The 15,628-nt window shown below is 48.2% G+C and overlaps 1 protein-coding gene across 1 annotated transcript in view; it reads right to left on the bottom strand.

Moving 5' to 3' along the window:
• The window catches only part of ACADSB (acyl-CoA dehydrogenase short/branched chain), a 38,758-nt gene extending 23,263 nt beyond the window's left edge, over nt 1–15,495 (bottom strand). Inside the window, exon 1 of the mRNA XM_062213946.1 lies at nt 15,397–15,495. Coding sequence (XP_062069930.1) covers nt 15,397–15,438 — 42 coding nt within the window. The 5' untranslated portion in view covers nt 15,439–15,495. The remainder of the gene's footprint in view (nt 1–15,396) is intronic.
• Nucleotides 15,496–15,628: the final 133 nt, after the last annotated feature.

Below are 15,628 nucleotides of genomic sequence, written 5' to 3' on the forward strand. Positions count from 1 at the left end.
TATATCCTTATATTTAGCAATGAGTTGTTCTAAATAAATAAATTTCCCAGATAATTAACTTTTGCCAGGAAACAGAACTTTCTAGATGGAACTCACTCTCCAAATGTATTTTAGGGGCCAGTGCTGTGGTGCAGTAGGTTAATCCCCCATCTGTGGTGCCAGCCTCCCACATGGACACAGGTTCTAGTCCCAGCTGCTCCTCTTCTGATCCAGCTCTCTGCTATGGCCTGAGAAAGCAGTAGAAAATGGCCCAAGTCCTTGGGCCCCTGCACCTGTGTAGGAGACCTGGAAGAAGATCCCGGCTCCTGGTTAATGGCTTCGGGTCAATCAGCTCAGCTCCAGCCAGTGCGGCCATTTGAGGAGTGAACCAGCAAATGGAAGATCTCTCTCTCTGTCTTTCCTTTTCACTGTCTGTAAATCTACCTCTCAAACAAATAAAAATAAAATCCTTTTAAAAGTGTATTTTATACTTCATTGACTTCTTAGCTGGAGAAACCAGAATATAACACTGGTCCCGTCTACAATTGACCCCCATCATGAACTTCCTCTCCCGAGGGCACACAGGCAGCACAGGGGAGCAGGGCTAGTGCCCTGCCCTTGGTGGCCCCAGAGGCTGAACTTCTGTGGTTTCCATGAATGGCTTTGTTTTTTGCTTTGTTTTTTTAGTCTCTCACTAGTGAGATAGTGCAGTACAGGGTTGAAGAAAAATGGACTCTGGAGTCTGGAAGAAGTAATTTCAAATTCTAGCTCTGATATTTAATGGCTGTGTGATCTTGGGCAAGAGATTTTTTTTTTTTTTTTTTAAAGACACTGCTTAGGTTGCCACATCCCACATCAGAGTGCCTGGGTTCCAGTCTCAGCTCTTTCTTTTCTTTCTTTCATATTTTTTTTCCTCCTTTTTAAAGATTTATTTATTTGAAAGGCAGATCTACAGAGAGGCAGAGAGAGTGAGAAAGTCTTCCATCCACTGGTTCACTCTCCATATGGCTGCAACAGCCAAAGCTGGGCCAATCTGAAGCCAGGAGCCAGGAGCTTCTTCTGGGTCTTCCACGCGGGTGCAGGGACCCAAGGACTTGGGCCATTTTCTACTTTCCCAGGCCATAGCAGAGATCTGGATCAGAAGTGGAGCAGCCAGGACTCAAACCAGCACCCATATAGGATGCCGGCACTGCAGGCAGCAGCTTTACCCGCTATGGCACCGTGCCGGCCCTGGCAAGTGACTTTTAACCTCTCATTTAAACCTCCCAGAATGTTTCCTAACCTGTAAAAGGCAGATAATAAAACCTCTTGGAGTTTTTTTGAGGATTATTGAAACAATAATAATATATAGAGTATATATAATATAATATATAATATAAATAATATAATAATATAAAGAGTTTAGCATAGTACCTACCAAATAACAAGGGCTCAATCAATCAATCTTTCTTTTTTTTTTTTTTTTTTTTGACAGGTAGCGTTATAGACAGTGAGAGAGAGAGACAGAGAGAAAGGTCTTCCTTCTGTTGGTTCACTCCCCAAATGGCCGCTAAGGCCAGAGCTACACCAATCCAAAGCCAGGAGCCAGGTGCTTCTTCCGGGTCTCCCATGCGGGTGCAGAGGCCCAAGCACTTGGGCCATCCTCCACTGCCCCTCCCCCCCCCCCCCCTCCCCGGGCCACAAGAGAGAGCTAGACTGGAAGAGGAGCAACTGGGACTAGAACCCGGCGCCCATATGGGATGCCGGTACTGCAAGCAGAGGATTAACCAAGTGAGCCACAGTGCTGGCCCCGGGCTCAATCAATGTTACTGACTATCTCGATTACAACTTCTAAGAACCAGCAATGATCATAAGAGACACAGTAGTAATAACAGGGTCACACTGTCAGCTCTTATTTGTTGCTAACAGTGTGTCCCAAATCCTTTAACAAATGTGGGTAACACACTGACATGTGTTTTCCCAATAGTTTAGATCATACACTGGAAAGCTGAGAAAAAGAGAAGAAAGAAACAATAGCTGTTCATCTTTGCTGCATATCAACCCATCTTTGCAGCATGTGCCTAGGAGCAGGCATAACTCTTCAGAAAAAGGACACTGGACAGCCGGAAGAAAACTGTAGGCGTCAGTACATTTTTTGTTTGTTTTCAGGATTAGATAATTCAGGGCAAGGCTGTAGGGAACACCTTTCACCCTTTAAGAGTAGGACAGGAATACTCTGGACTAGAAAGGGGGAAGGGAGACACATGAGGTCCACTGAGCCAGGAAGAATGACAAAGCAGCATTAGGGGAGGGCAGGTAAGAGCTGGAGCGCACAGGGGCTCAAAGCGGGGAGGAAGGCTGAGCAGAGGGAGTGGTAGCAGCTGGGGAGAAGGAGGAGAGGCAAGTATGGGGGACCACCTTGCACAGCGCTGGGGGTTGTCACGGATGATGTCAAAGAGGGAGCCAACTAGTCTTCTCACAACACGCTCAGGAAGCTGCCTTGTTTCCAATCGGCGCCACACGGCCCACATTTCTTATTTCTGGCAGAGACTGTTTTCATCATTAATGAAGCCCACTACAGAACTCTCTGTGAATCTCAGTCAATACATCACCTTGATACCCGAGATTATCTTTTTAAGAAAGCCCACTGCTGAGACACTTCAGAAGCCAGCAGCTCTTCCAATGAGACCTGCTTTTCCCGCTGACGCCACCGTGAGCCCATGACAAGGCATGACAAAGCACAGGAGCGTTCTACACACAGCCACTATTTTAGAGTCACAGACAGCAGAGGCAAATGAACTTTTGAAAATGGTGCACAGTCGCAGGGTGAGATTAATGAGAAGGCTCCTGGTAAAACACAGCTAATAGACGCTAAGTGCTGAATGGAATCCAGTCCTAGCCAAAGCACTGAGGTATTACCTTTTGGCAGGAAGAGCTTTCACTTGCCGTGCTGGTTTTTTTAATCACGGAAGCTTGGTCTTCCTTGCCTTTAACTGTGCAGCCCTGGTATCGATGCTGATTTTCTAACATCGCCTGCTCTCCGGTGCTGTCCACGCCATCAAAATGATTTCCCACAGTTATAACCCATTGCACCACATCATCACATTTTTTTGTACAGAGCAGCAATTGCTTCTTGAATGGAATAATGGTTATTTATGCCTTGCCAAATACTTTTCAGAGCTCAAGTCTGATCTGTTTCCTACACACTGACCAGAGTTCTGCTAAACTCAGAAGTGCCAGTGGTTAAACCTGAGGCCCACACAGCCCTGTGAACAGAACAATCAAGTCCATGAACCTCGACAGGAGGAAATGACATCTCTACTTCATTAACTTCTTGCTAAAATTCCTTTTGATTATAAAGGTGGGCAATAAGTTACAGTAGAATGAGCAGTATCTGTAACTCTGTCACAAAAAGAGATCACAGATATTTTTAAAGCACACTGAGTTGGTGTGAATATCTTCAAATATTGTTTGTGCTCATCACTACTTCAAAATTATAGCAGTGACCAGAACCACTGCCAGATCTTATTTGAGTAAGAAGCACATAACACTGCATCACAATATGAAAAACACTTTATCGCTATTTTATTATTGATTTTCTTCATGAGTCTCTATACTTTATGCATTTTAAACATTTTGAGAAAAGGTCTATAAACTTCATGTCTGTATATACTTCATTTATGGCACAAACTTAAGAACCCCGGACTGCAGAATGTTCTAGTAAATCTTTTGCTAAACTCATTAAGTGTAGCCACTACTTTGGTTATCACCCCTTCTACATTATGTGCCAGGTTCTTGGTCCAAATATTCGTCAGGTGCTTCCTATCTGAGGCTTTCCCAGTCTGAAAGGCTAAGGGAGATGCATCAGAGCCCTCGCGCTGCCCCGCAAGAACAGCGCCTCACCCTGACTCCCTAGTCACTGCTTCCCACCCAGCTGTGTCCTCCCGCGCTTTCCTCTGAGATGGTTCCAGAAGCTCCTGCGTATCCCGGCTGCTGATTGCTGGTCAGGACGCTCATCATCACAGAACCCAGCCCAAGGCTCCCTCCTCCTCAACATCTTAGAACATGGCTTCCCCTTTCCTGAACGCCAACTTTGCTTTCCTCAGAGTTCATACTTTCCCCGAGGTTCTCCTGAGTACAAACTGTTTCCTCTTTCTCAATAAACCTGCTGAGAGTGAGGAACTAGGGTCCATTGACTCCTGACTCCACAGTGAAGCTTCAAAAACATCCCATTTCCCTGGAGGCTCAGGCCGGCTTTCAGTCACACCCTTCCCCACACTTGGTGGCTGGCTCTCCTGCCCTCCTGCCAGTTCCTCCTGTCCAGTATTTACTGGACCTCGCTCACAAACACCTTCCCCAGTTCCCAGCGGAGTTCAGAGTCCAGGAGAGCAGCTCAGGCAACACCGGGCTTGGACCCTCCGCTCCAGTGACTTTCTCCAGGGCCATACGGTTCGACGGGTCATCCACCCCAAGTCATTCCTCCGTAGCCAAGTCTGCATCAGATGGCTCTTCCTCAGGACACATGCCTGGTTTGCCCACTGAAGCGTCATTCACTTGTTGCAGACACTACCAGTTTTCCCGCACCTTCAAGCCTCCAGTTCCTGTCTCCCCCTCAGACTCCCTGCTTCCATTACTGCCAGATCCACTTGGGTTCCGTGGGTGCTCCTCCCAAGCATTCATATCACAGTATCCCAAACAGTCTTAGCCAGGTTTCTTCTTTTGAATTTTTTATGCTGAGATATTCACCTTACAGAAGAGTTGTAAAAGTAACAGGAATTCCCACGGACCCCTCACCTAGCTTCCCTGATGGTCAGCACCTTACATGAGAGTAACCGTCATTCAGTCATCACCGTGACCTCACACAGAGCGAGTCTTGCACAACTACAGATTCACAGCCGCTGACCCAACCTGGTGCGCAGATGTCTGGCATTCGAGTTCCGTAGTCTGTCCCTTTCCCACGCTCTGAAACGATCACCTCAAACCCCATATTCTCCTAAACGCCCATCCCTAACTGCCAGGGATGGCCCCATATTCTCCTAAACGCCCATCCCTCACTGCCAGGGATGGCCCCATATTCTCCTACACGCCCATCCCTCACTGCCAGGGATGGCCCCATATTCTCCTAAACGCCCATCCCTCACTGCCAGGGATGGCCTCTCCTGTAAAGGGAAAACAAGCACCAACAAATAGAACACCTCAACCTTTTTGCACCGAAGCCGTGAATCATCGTGAATTTGCACCCATCGTTCCCCTCTGCCCTGGTGACTGCAGCCACCACTGCTGCTCTCTCAGCATTGTCCTTTTCTCCCTCAGGCTTCTCATAAGCTCTGACTCTGCTGGGCGAACCATCTCTCACCTCGCTTCCGCCTCCAGCTGCCACCTTTCCCCTCCTTCCCTCTGCAGCCAGACCCCGCCTAAGAGTGGTCTTACCTGCTGTACCTGCACCTTCATCCCCTCATCCACTCCTCAGCCCACCCAAGACGACTTTCCCCTCACCGTTAGCACTCTCTCTCCCAGTACCGCCAGCAGGCATCTCTGTGCTTTCCAGGCTTCGGCTGACTTGCCCTGGGCAGCTTTCCTTCGGTCCAGCACATCCTCCTACCTCCAAACGCTCTTATTCCCAAATCCCATGACTTTGCTTCGCTCTTGCTTTCCTCCCATTCTTTCCAGCTCAGTCTTTCTCAGGCTGTGGCTTTGCTGCTACGGCTTAACTCATATGGGTTAGGAAAGGGACAGGGGAGAGGAGACTCTCTTATAGTCCAGAGTTTGAGTGTACACATGACTGACGGTAACGATGGAGACAAATGCTACGGTTTGAATGTGTACCCTCCAGTCAGGTGTGGACACTTAATGGTTAATGTAACAGCATGAAGAGAGAGAGCCTCTAAGAGGTGATTAAGCCCGGAGCGCTCCCCCCTCAAGAATGGGATGAATGCCCTTATAGAAGAGGCTTCAGGAAACATTCAGTTTGCTTGCCCTCTTGGGGTCTGCCATGTGAGCATACGGCAATCCTCAAGCCCTCACCAGACACCACGTCCACCAGCGCCTTGAACTCGAACTTTCCAGCATCCAGAACATGAGAAACAAATTTTGGTTCTTTACAATTACCCATACTAGGGTATTCTGTTATAGGAGCACAAGATGGACTGTCAATTTACACTAAGGACCAGCAATGCTACTTGAATTCACACGCACACAAAGACACATGCAAAGGATGCCGTGATGTCTGTAAAGGTAACACATTCCAAATCCAATTGTCTATCAACAAAGGGATGCGTACGTTGTGGTATATTGATTCCACAGAGTATTTTACGCAGTTACAGTGAACTAGGGAACTACATGTACCAATAAAAATGAATCTTCAAAACAAAATAATAAAGAAAGCAATTTGCAAAAGGTCTTCCTTGTTCAGAACAGTAGTATTTATGTCAACTAAAACTACACCAAATGATAGTATATTTTCTAACGCGTACACACAGTTGTAGTATAAGTCTTAAAAAATGAATGAACAAAAAGCATTCACAGCAGCTTCAGGATTGTGGTTAAAAAAATCTGTAGCAAAAATAAGGTGTGTAAATATGGATGCCAGTTATATCAGTTCCTATACTTTTCTGGAAATTATACAGATATCTTTCAAATTGATTTTTAAAAGTATGTTTAATTGCCAGAAACATGTATGCTTTGGGATTTCAAAGTGAACTCGGTTTTAAAATGCTAGAAGTAGGTTTTAGGTACTGTACTCAGCATGATACTACAGAACAATTTATGGATTTCTTAAGAAACTAACTGCTGAAGAGTTACACGTAATTAAAGAAACTGGTTTATGCTGGGAACATTTACTAAGCACTGTTAGTGTTCGTGAAATAAGTGCCCCTGGGGATTACATGAGGGGTTATCATTTCTGGATGTATACCCCTGTCATCTGAGGAGCTTAAAACAAAAAAGAGTTCTCTTAGCTCTGCTGTTTGGATTATTATTCAAGAGACTTGGGCCTGGACTTCCTTGTTGCTACAAAGCTCCCCCAGGTGATCCTAATGTACAGCGTGGGCTGGAGTCTGTGGCTTACTGACAAAGATTCTTTGCTTGGCCAACCTTTAGTCAGGCTCCGGAATCTTCTCCTACACCCACCTAAGTGCTTGTAGAGAGCCGTCATCCTCACTCTGCTCAGGCCCACCGCCCCTCAGGTGCTCACCTGGCCTGTCTTCATCAAAAATCCCCCTCGTTGGGCCGGCGCCACTTAGCTAATCCTCCGACTGCGGCGCCGACACTTCGGGTTCTAGTCCCGGTTGGGGCGCCGGATTCTGTCCTGGTTGCCCCTCTTTCCAGTCCAGCTCTCTGCTGCGGCCCGGGAGGGCAGTGGAGGATGGCCCAGGTCCTTGGGCCCTGCACCCTCATGGGAGACCAGGAGGAAGCACCTGGCTCCTGGCTTTGGATCGGCGCAGCGCGCCGGCCGTTGTGGCCATTTGGGGAGTGAACCAACAGAAGGAAGACCTTTCTCTCTATGTCTCTCTCTCACTAACTCTGCCTGTCAAAAAAAAAAAAAAAAAAAAAAAAAATCCCTCTCGCCTCTGATATTTTCGCGTCGTCAATGTGGCAGCTTTTGCTAACCAGCCTGCACTTCAGGATTTACTACAGAAAGCTAATAGAGGTCACAGTTTGTGAGACTGGTGGGAGAACGTGAGATGGAGCTGGTAGAACAGAAGTCCTTTCAAAAACATGATAAATCACGTTAAAACAAGAGAGATTTTGGAGACATCTTGATTGTGGTGGTTACACAGAATCTACAACTGTCAAAATGGCACAGAAGTGTTCACATGAGTATCTCCCAGGGTAGAGAAATGGCGGTGGCAGTGCAGGGGCTGTGAGCTACCTGACAACCCAGATGGACAGGAGGCAGGACAAGCTTTGTGTCTTAGGAGGCCCGGTGTGACGTTAGTGCTTCTGCCTGTAGCTACTGACTGCCCATGTTTTCTACGATTTCCATGTCTCTTTGGTGACTTGTTAGTATTTCCCCCAAGCCTTGCCAGAACACCATGCTGGCCAATTTTGGGGTTTCTGCACAAATATCATAGGTGATATGTCTGTACATCTCTCAGGATTTTAAGCACCTTTTCCCATGTTGAAAGATCACTTGAACCTTTTGCTTACTGTTTATTCATGTCCTGTGACTATTTTCCTATTAAATTTTTTTTCTTTCCTATTGATTTCCAGAAGCTATATAAATGAAATAAATTAGCTCTTTGCTGACAGGAATTGCAATTTCTTTTGGCCAGTTTGTCATTTGTCTTTTTTATTTTCCTTATAGTTTTGTTTTGCCAAGCTGAAATCTACTTTTGTTTTGTCAAAATTATTAATCTTTCTTCAGGAGAGGGCATCCAAGCTTTTAATTAGAATGGCCTTTCTTATTCTAACAAGGGAACTTGCTCATCTATTTCTAGTACTTTTATTATTCATCTCTTACATTTAATGTGCATTTTTATACTGGCAAAAGATAATGGATGCCAAGAACAAATTTAATTTTTTTCTCAATTCTTTTATGACTCAGGGTCTGCAAATTTCACGCTAAGATTCCAGAGCTGGATATTAGAATGCTTATCCTTGGGAAGTATATTTTGATGATATAAAAATACGACAACCTGGCCGGTATTGTGGCGTTACGGGTAAAACTGCTGCCTGCTCCCTGTTAAGGGCCTGGGAAAACCAGCAGAGGACGGCCCAAGTGTTCCTGTCTCCCCCACGGGAGATCCAAATCAAGCTCCAAGCTCCTGCTTTTGGTCTGGCCCAGGCCTGGCTGTGGCAGCCATCTGGGAAGTGAACCAGCAGATGGAAGATTCCTCTATTTCTCCTTCTCTGTAACTCTTTCAAATAAGTAAATAAATCTTTTTTTTCTTTTCTTTTCTTTCTTTTTTTTTTTTTTGACAGGCAGAGTGGACAGTGAGAGAGAGAGACAGAGAGAAAGGTCTTCCTTTTTGCTGTTGGTTCACCCTCCAATGGCCGCTGCAGCTGGCACATCTTGCTGATCCGAAGCCAGGAGCCAGGTGCTTCTCCTGGTCTCCCATGGGGTGCAGGGCCCAAGCACTTGGGCCATCCTCCACTGCACTCCCGGGCCACAGCAGAGAGCTGGCCTGGAAGAGGGGCAACCGGGACAGAATCTGGCGCTCCGACCAGGACTAGAACCTGGTGTGCCGGCGCCGCAGGCGGAGGATTAGCCTATTGAGCCGTGGCGCCGGCCTAAATAAATCTTTAAAAAAAATCACATCCTGGTGCTGGCACTCAGGCACTTTCGGTTTGGCTGCTATCTGCAACGCTGGTATCCAATGTGGGTGCCAGTTTGTGTCCTGGCTGTTCTACTTCTCATCCAGCTCTCTGTTACTGAGCCTAGGAAGGCAGTGGAAGACAGCCCAAATCCTTGAACCCCTGCCATCCACGTGAGAGACTTACATGGAGTCTAGGCTACTGGTTTCATACTGGCCCAGCCTGGCCATGTGGACATCTGAGGAGTGAACCAGTAGATAGATGTAAATCTCTCTCTATAACTCTGCCTTTCAAATAAATAAAATAAACTTTTTTTAAAAAAATACTATGTCCTCTTGCATTGATTCAATATTACAGATGAAAGAAAGGTGAAATAATTTTATTTTATAACACAAGTGAATGTGTATAACATCTAAAAGAAAGACTTTTTAATTATCAACTAGCCAGAATATTTTTTCTACCCTTGCTGGAAATGAAAGAATATCTACAAAGCCAATTAACACAGTGAGCTATATTTATACACTGTCAGAACAGCTACAGCAAAAAACTATGGATATCAAATACTGGGAAGGGTGATGAGAAACTGGATCTCATACCCTGCTGACGGTGCAGCCACTCTGAAAAGCAGTTCAGCATTTCTTACTACTGTGTAATTACCATATATATGATCAAGTGGTTGTGCATTTGGATATATCTATCTGAGACAAATAAAAACTTAACTTCAAAACCTACACATAAATATTCATAGCAGCTTTGTTCACAACAGTCAGAAACTGCAAACAATCCAGTTGTCCTCATGAGTCAACCCTCCTATGGTGTGGGGGCCTGCTTGGCATCCCAGAGTTGACATAATGATTCTTTTAAGTTGAAGACATTGGAGAGAAAAAAACTCTTCTAGGAGTTTCCATTACCCAACTAAAAGCAGCAACCTCTGGGAGATGTGGCTGCCATAAATCCCCTCTTTGGGAGAGTTTTATGGCCCTGAAGGTGGAAAAAACCGCTCACGCTAATATAGGCAAACATCATCACACTTTCTTACCACCTGGACTTCCCAAACCCACCTGTCTTTCCCTAAAGAAATCTACCTGTGTTTCCCATAAATGGTCCTTTCTTCCTCTTTTTCCCTAAATTAGGTAAACAGTAGTCTTCCATGCCTCCTCACCCCCCCAAGCCCCAGCTGCCCCCTTACCTGTAGGAGATATCCTGACCCCGAGGATGGCTGCAAACCCCACACAGGAGCTGTTTTCCTTGCAGGCCCTGCTGGATTGCCTGGTGGTACCAGAGGTGATATGTCCTTCCCAACGTGGTTTACGCCCTGGTGCCTCTTTCACATCACTATTCTTTGCTTCGGGACCACTACTTAACGAAATAAGGGTTACTTGACCAGAAGCACTGGTCCTGTCTGACACCAGGACAGCTGACCAGATAATGGAGAGAGCTACTAAATGACAGACAGGCAAGAGGATATACTATGTGGATATGCTGGGTAAGGGTGACCCAAGTCCAGGGGGTGGGAGCAGGAAGGTGTGTTTCTCAGAATGGTGTGCAATTTATTTTTATTTATTTGAAAGGCAGAGATCTTCCATCTGCTGGGTCACTTCCCATATGCCTGCAACAGCTAGGGGCCTGGAATCCAACCCGGGTCTCCCTCGTGGGTGGCAGGGACCAAAATACTGGGCTATCATTGCTGCTTCCCAGAGTACGCATGAACAAGAAGTTAGAATTGGAAGTGGAGTCAGGTCTGGATCGCAGACACTCAGATATGGGAAGTGGGCATCCCAAGCAATGTCTTAATCACCACACAAAATGCCTGCCCCCAAACCTGTGAATTGTTTATTTCTGGAATTTTCCACTTAAGATTTTTGGACTATGGTTGACTGCAGGTAGCTGAAACCATGGAAAACAAAACCACAGATAAGAGGGAACACTGTATAAGCCTTTAACTTTAATCATTTAATAAACCCTAGATAGATAGAGCAAATAAACCTCCTACTACTGCTAATTTGTCTTTTGTCACTTAATTACCATGCTCCAACCACTAAACCTAACAAGGAAAGGACAAGATTCCCCGCCCCTTACTATTTAGCAAAAAGAGAATTACTGTGTTGTTGCTATGGATTTGTTCTGAGAGGAGGAGCGCAGTGGGGGCAAGAGGCACGGAGTCACCACACAGACCCGAGTCGGGTCAAAGGGGGCCAGAGGTGAGCAGCCGGCAAACTCTATTTCAGTTGGTACTGCAGCTTATGTAGCCGAGGCAGCCAATGCGGTCAAGGGGCGGTTTATGCCCAATCACAGCCTGCTGCCAGGCAGGCTCCGTTGCCTGGTGGGTTTGGAAGCCATTTCTGAGTAATTGACATTTGCTTGCCAGCGGCCATCTTGGCATGGCCTTCTCATTCCACCACGCCGTGGCGCAGTAGGTTAATCCTCCACCTGCGGTGCCGGCATACCATATGGGCACTGGTTCTATTCCCAGCTGCTCCTCTTCCTATCCAGCTGTCTGCCATGGCCTGTTTTGAAAGCAGTAGAAGATGGCCCAAGTGCTTGGGCTCCTGCACCCGCATGGGAGACCAGGAAGAAGCACCTGGCTCCTGGCTTCAGATCAGCGCAGCTCCGGCCATTGCGGCCATTTGGGGAGTGAACCAACAGAAGGAAGACCTTTCTCTCTGTCTCTCCCTCTCACTGTCTGTAACTATACCTCTCAAATAAATAAACAAAATCTTTTTTAAAAAAACTGCACAGAATACACACAAATATACACTCAAAACTGGGGCTATCTGAAAAAGATTGGCAGATTATAACCATGTCAACTTCCTGGTTGTGATACTGTTTGGTAAAGGTGTTAACCATTGGAGTTAACTGGATGAAGAGTATGCAGGATCTCTCTGGTTTTCTTCTTACAACTGCATGAGGATCATATAAAGACATGGGCAGCTGTACAGGTTTAAGGGACAATACTGAATCCAGGATTGGGATTTGGCAGAAACGGCCCATCACAATCACACTGAGAACACTTTATCCAAAAGCCTCTGGTTGTGTGAGCTTGGCAGAGGCCTTTCAAGGAAGTAGCATTGTCTGTTCAGAAGCCTGCACTAGGTGAACAATGAGGATTTGTTGTTAATGCTGCTTATCCTCGGGGCTGATAGAATCTTTAGCACAGAACACACTGTTGCCTATCCTGGTAATCAGATAAACTGCGGCTGTACCTTAATGCTTCAGGTAACCCGCATTTTCTTTAATAATGGTTCTCAACGTGCAAGAGTCCCGATGCTGGCAATTTAGGGTTGCGGAAGAAAAGCTCTAAAGTGCTCCCTACAAGTGAAAAGGCAAGAGTTTGTCATAGGTATGGATGCATAAGAAAAAACTGTATATAGAGAGAGCTTAGTACTATCTGGCTTCAGGCATTCCCTGGGGGTCTTGGAATACATCCCCTCCCCCAATTACCGGGGTAGGGAGAACTACTGTTCAGCAAATTATGCAATATTTCCTTCTCCATTTCTAAACAGTTAAAGGATTCTGAATCTTCTAAACAGTTTACTTAATTCTAAATTTAGAATATCCATTTGAAGATGTGATTGAAGTACCACATACCCCACTTTAGTTTTTTTTTTTTTTTTTAAGGTTTATTTTATTTATTTGAAAGGGAGAGAGAGAGAGAGAGGTCTTCCACCTGCTGATTCATTCCCCAAATGGCCGCAATAGCCAAGGCTGGGCCAAGCTGAAGCCAGGAGCTTCTTCTGGGTCTCCCATATGGGTGCAGGGGCCTAAGTACTTGGCCCATCTTCTATTGCTTTCCTAGGCACATTAGCAGGGAGCTGGACTAGAAGTGGAGCAGCCAGGACTGGAAAGCATGCTCATATAGGATGCTAGGTTGCAGGTGGCAGCTTAATATGCTATGTCACAATGTTGGCCCCATTTCTGTTGTTTAGATTTTTATTTATTTGAAAGGCAGAGTGACAGAGAAAGAAAGGGAGTGACAGAGAGAAAAAGAGGTCTTCCATGCAATGGTTCACTCCCGAAACTGCCACAGTGGCTGGGGGTGGGCCAGGCTGAAGCCAGAAGCCTGGATCTCCCATGGGGATGGCAGGGACCCAAGGACTTGAGTCACCTCAAGGCACATTAGCAGGGAGCTAGATTGGAATTGGGGCAGGCAAGACTCCAACTCTGATATGGGATGTTAGTGTTGCAACCATCAAGTGTCAAAATGCTGGCTCCAAGCAGTAGGTATTATTTTTCCATTTTCCATATCAGGAAACTAAGATTCAAAGAGGGTTAAGCAACCCGCACAGTTATGTTTCTAGGAAGTGGCTGCAGAACCTATATTCACAACCAATGTACTACAGTCAGCATTCACTCAGTTATGCCAGCTAATTACATAAGAGCTTTAAAAACCATAAAGGAGGGGCCGGCGCCCTGGCACAGTAGGTTAATCCTCCACCTGCAGCGCCGGCATCCCATATAGGTGCCAGTTCTAGTCCCAGCTGCTCCACTTCCTATCCAGCTCTCTGCTATGGCCTGTTTTGAAAGCAGCAGAAGATGGCCCAAGTGCTTGGGCTCCTGCACTTGCATGGGAGACCCAGAAGAAGCTCCTGGCTCCTGGCTTCGGATCGGCGCAGCTCCAGCCATTGCAGCCATTTGGGGAATGAACCAACAGAAGGAAGACCTTTCTTGTCTCTTCCTCTCACTGTCTGTAACTCTACCTGTCAAATAAATAAATAAAAAATCTTAAAAAAAAAAACATAAAGGAATGGTGCTATGGTTTGAGTATCCACCAAGGCTTCATGTGTTGAAATTTAATCCCCATTGTACAATATTAAGAGAGTAGAAACTATTGTGTGGTATTAGCAGGGTGGACATTCATCCAGTAACGGCATTCAGAGGTTGGGCCTTTGGGAAATGATTGGGATTACAGTCAGCAGGGCAGAGCCCATGACCAAGCCCTAGTGGTTTCGTTAAGAGGCAGAGACACACATCACATACGCACACGTGTGTGGGTCTGTGTGCTCCTGGGACTCGGCCAGCAGGAATGCCGCCATCAGGTGAGTTCCCCGCAGCTCGGGTCTCCAGAGCCAGGAGCCAAGACAAAACTCTTGCTTGTAAAGTAGCCTCCCTTTGGTCACTTCGTTGTGACAGCGGGACAGAGACTAGCGCAATGACGAGCCACCAGAAAACCAACAAGTCCAAGGGAAAGAGGCCCCCGCATCTCCGAGGGAGGGGAAGCAAAGGGCAGGGGGGTGAACACTGCCACCCTCCTGCTCACTTGAGCTCGCTCCGGTCACCCCGTGTCCTGCACTTGTCAGGATGGTGTGGAAAGCAAGGGAGCGCGCCGGCCGCACAGCGCGGGATCGATCCCCGCGGCTCCAGGACGCCGACCTGTGAAACTCGGGAAGTTTCCTTTGCTGATCTATTCACCAACAATTCCAAAGCCGCACTACACAGCCTCTGCAAGAACTCACTTCGGCTCCCTCGCAACAACACGCTGACCTGATTTACCGATTTTCTGAACACGCCGGGCCCATAGAACAGGTGACACCAGTTACCTCCGGGCCAAAGAGGTAGGGTCCTGCCTCCAGCGCTCCGAACTCCTCCGGGCAGACACAGGGGCAGGCGCTGGGCCCGGCCAGGGAGACCCAGCCGGATGGCAGAGACCAGGGAGGGCCGGGGAGCAGGGGACGCGCAGGCGGCCACGGCGGCCCCCGCGCAAGGCTGCCCCGCGCGGCGCGGGTTCGAGGCGGCGGCGCCGGATGGGCCGCGGGAGCCCCCCACCACCGACGGGCAGAGCCCACTCCCTGGCTGGCGGGAGGTCGGGGAGGAGGGGCCCGGGGCCTGCAGCCAGGGCGCCATGGGCTCGGGCGTCCGGGAGGTGACAGCCCTGCCAGACGTCTCCAGGGACCCGGGGCTCCCGGGCCCAGGGGCCTGCAAAGGTCAGCTCGCCGCCGTGCTGCTCCGAGCCCACGCACAGCGCTTGCAAAGAAGCCTCCGGACCAGAGCCCCGGCCCTCTCGCCTCCAGCCGCCTCCCCCAGCCCTCCCAAAAAAAAAAAAAAAAAAAAATGCAGACAGCAGAGCCCAGCTCCGCTGGAGGCCCGCTCGGGGTCACCCGCGGGGCAGAGGTCTGAGGAGCCGGGCCTCAGCAGGGCGCCCCCGTCGCCCGGGCCCGCAGGGCGCCAGTCGCCGAACGCACTCACCAGCCTGCTGCCGCGAAGCAGCCGCACCGCCAACCCCTCCATCGCCGCCGCACGACTGCCCGGCCTCCGCTCGTCAGCGCCTCGGGGCCTCGCCGCAGAGCCTGGGGGCGGGGCTCCAGCCCGCCCCGCCCCGCCCCGCGCGCCTGCCCCTCACACACCCTCGTAGGCCCCGCCCCCATCGCCTACGGCGCTCCCAGAGAGTCACACCGCGCCCTCCTCCGCTTCGCCCTAC

Source organism: Lepus europaeus, chromosome 17 (genome assembly GCF_033115175.1).
Source record: "Lepus europaeus isolate LE1 chromosome 17, mLepTim1.pri, whole genome shotgun sequence".
Lineage (NCBI taxonomy): Eukaryota > Metazoa > Chordata > Mammalia > Lagomorpha > Leporidae > Lepus > Lepus europaeus.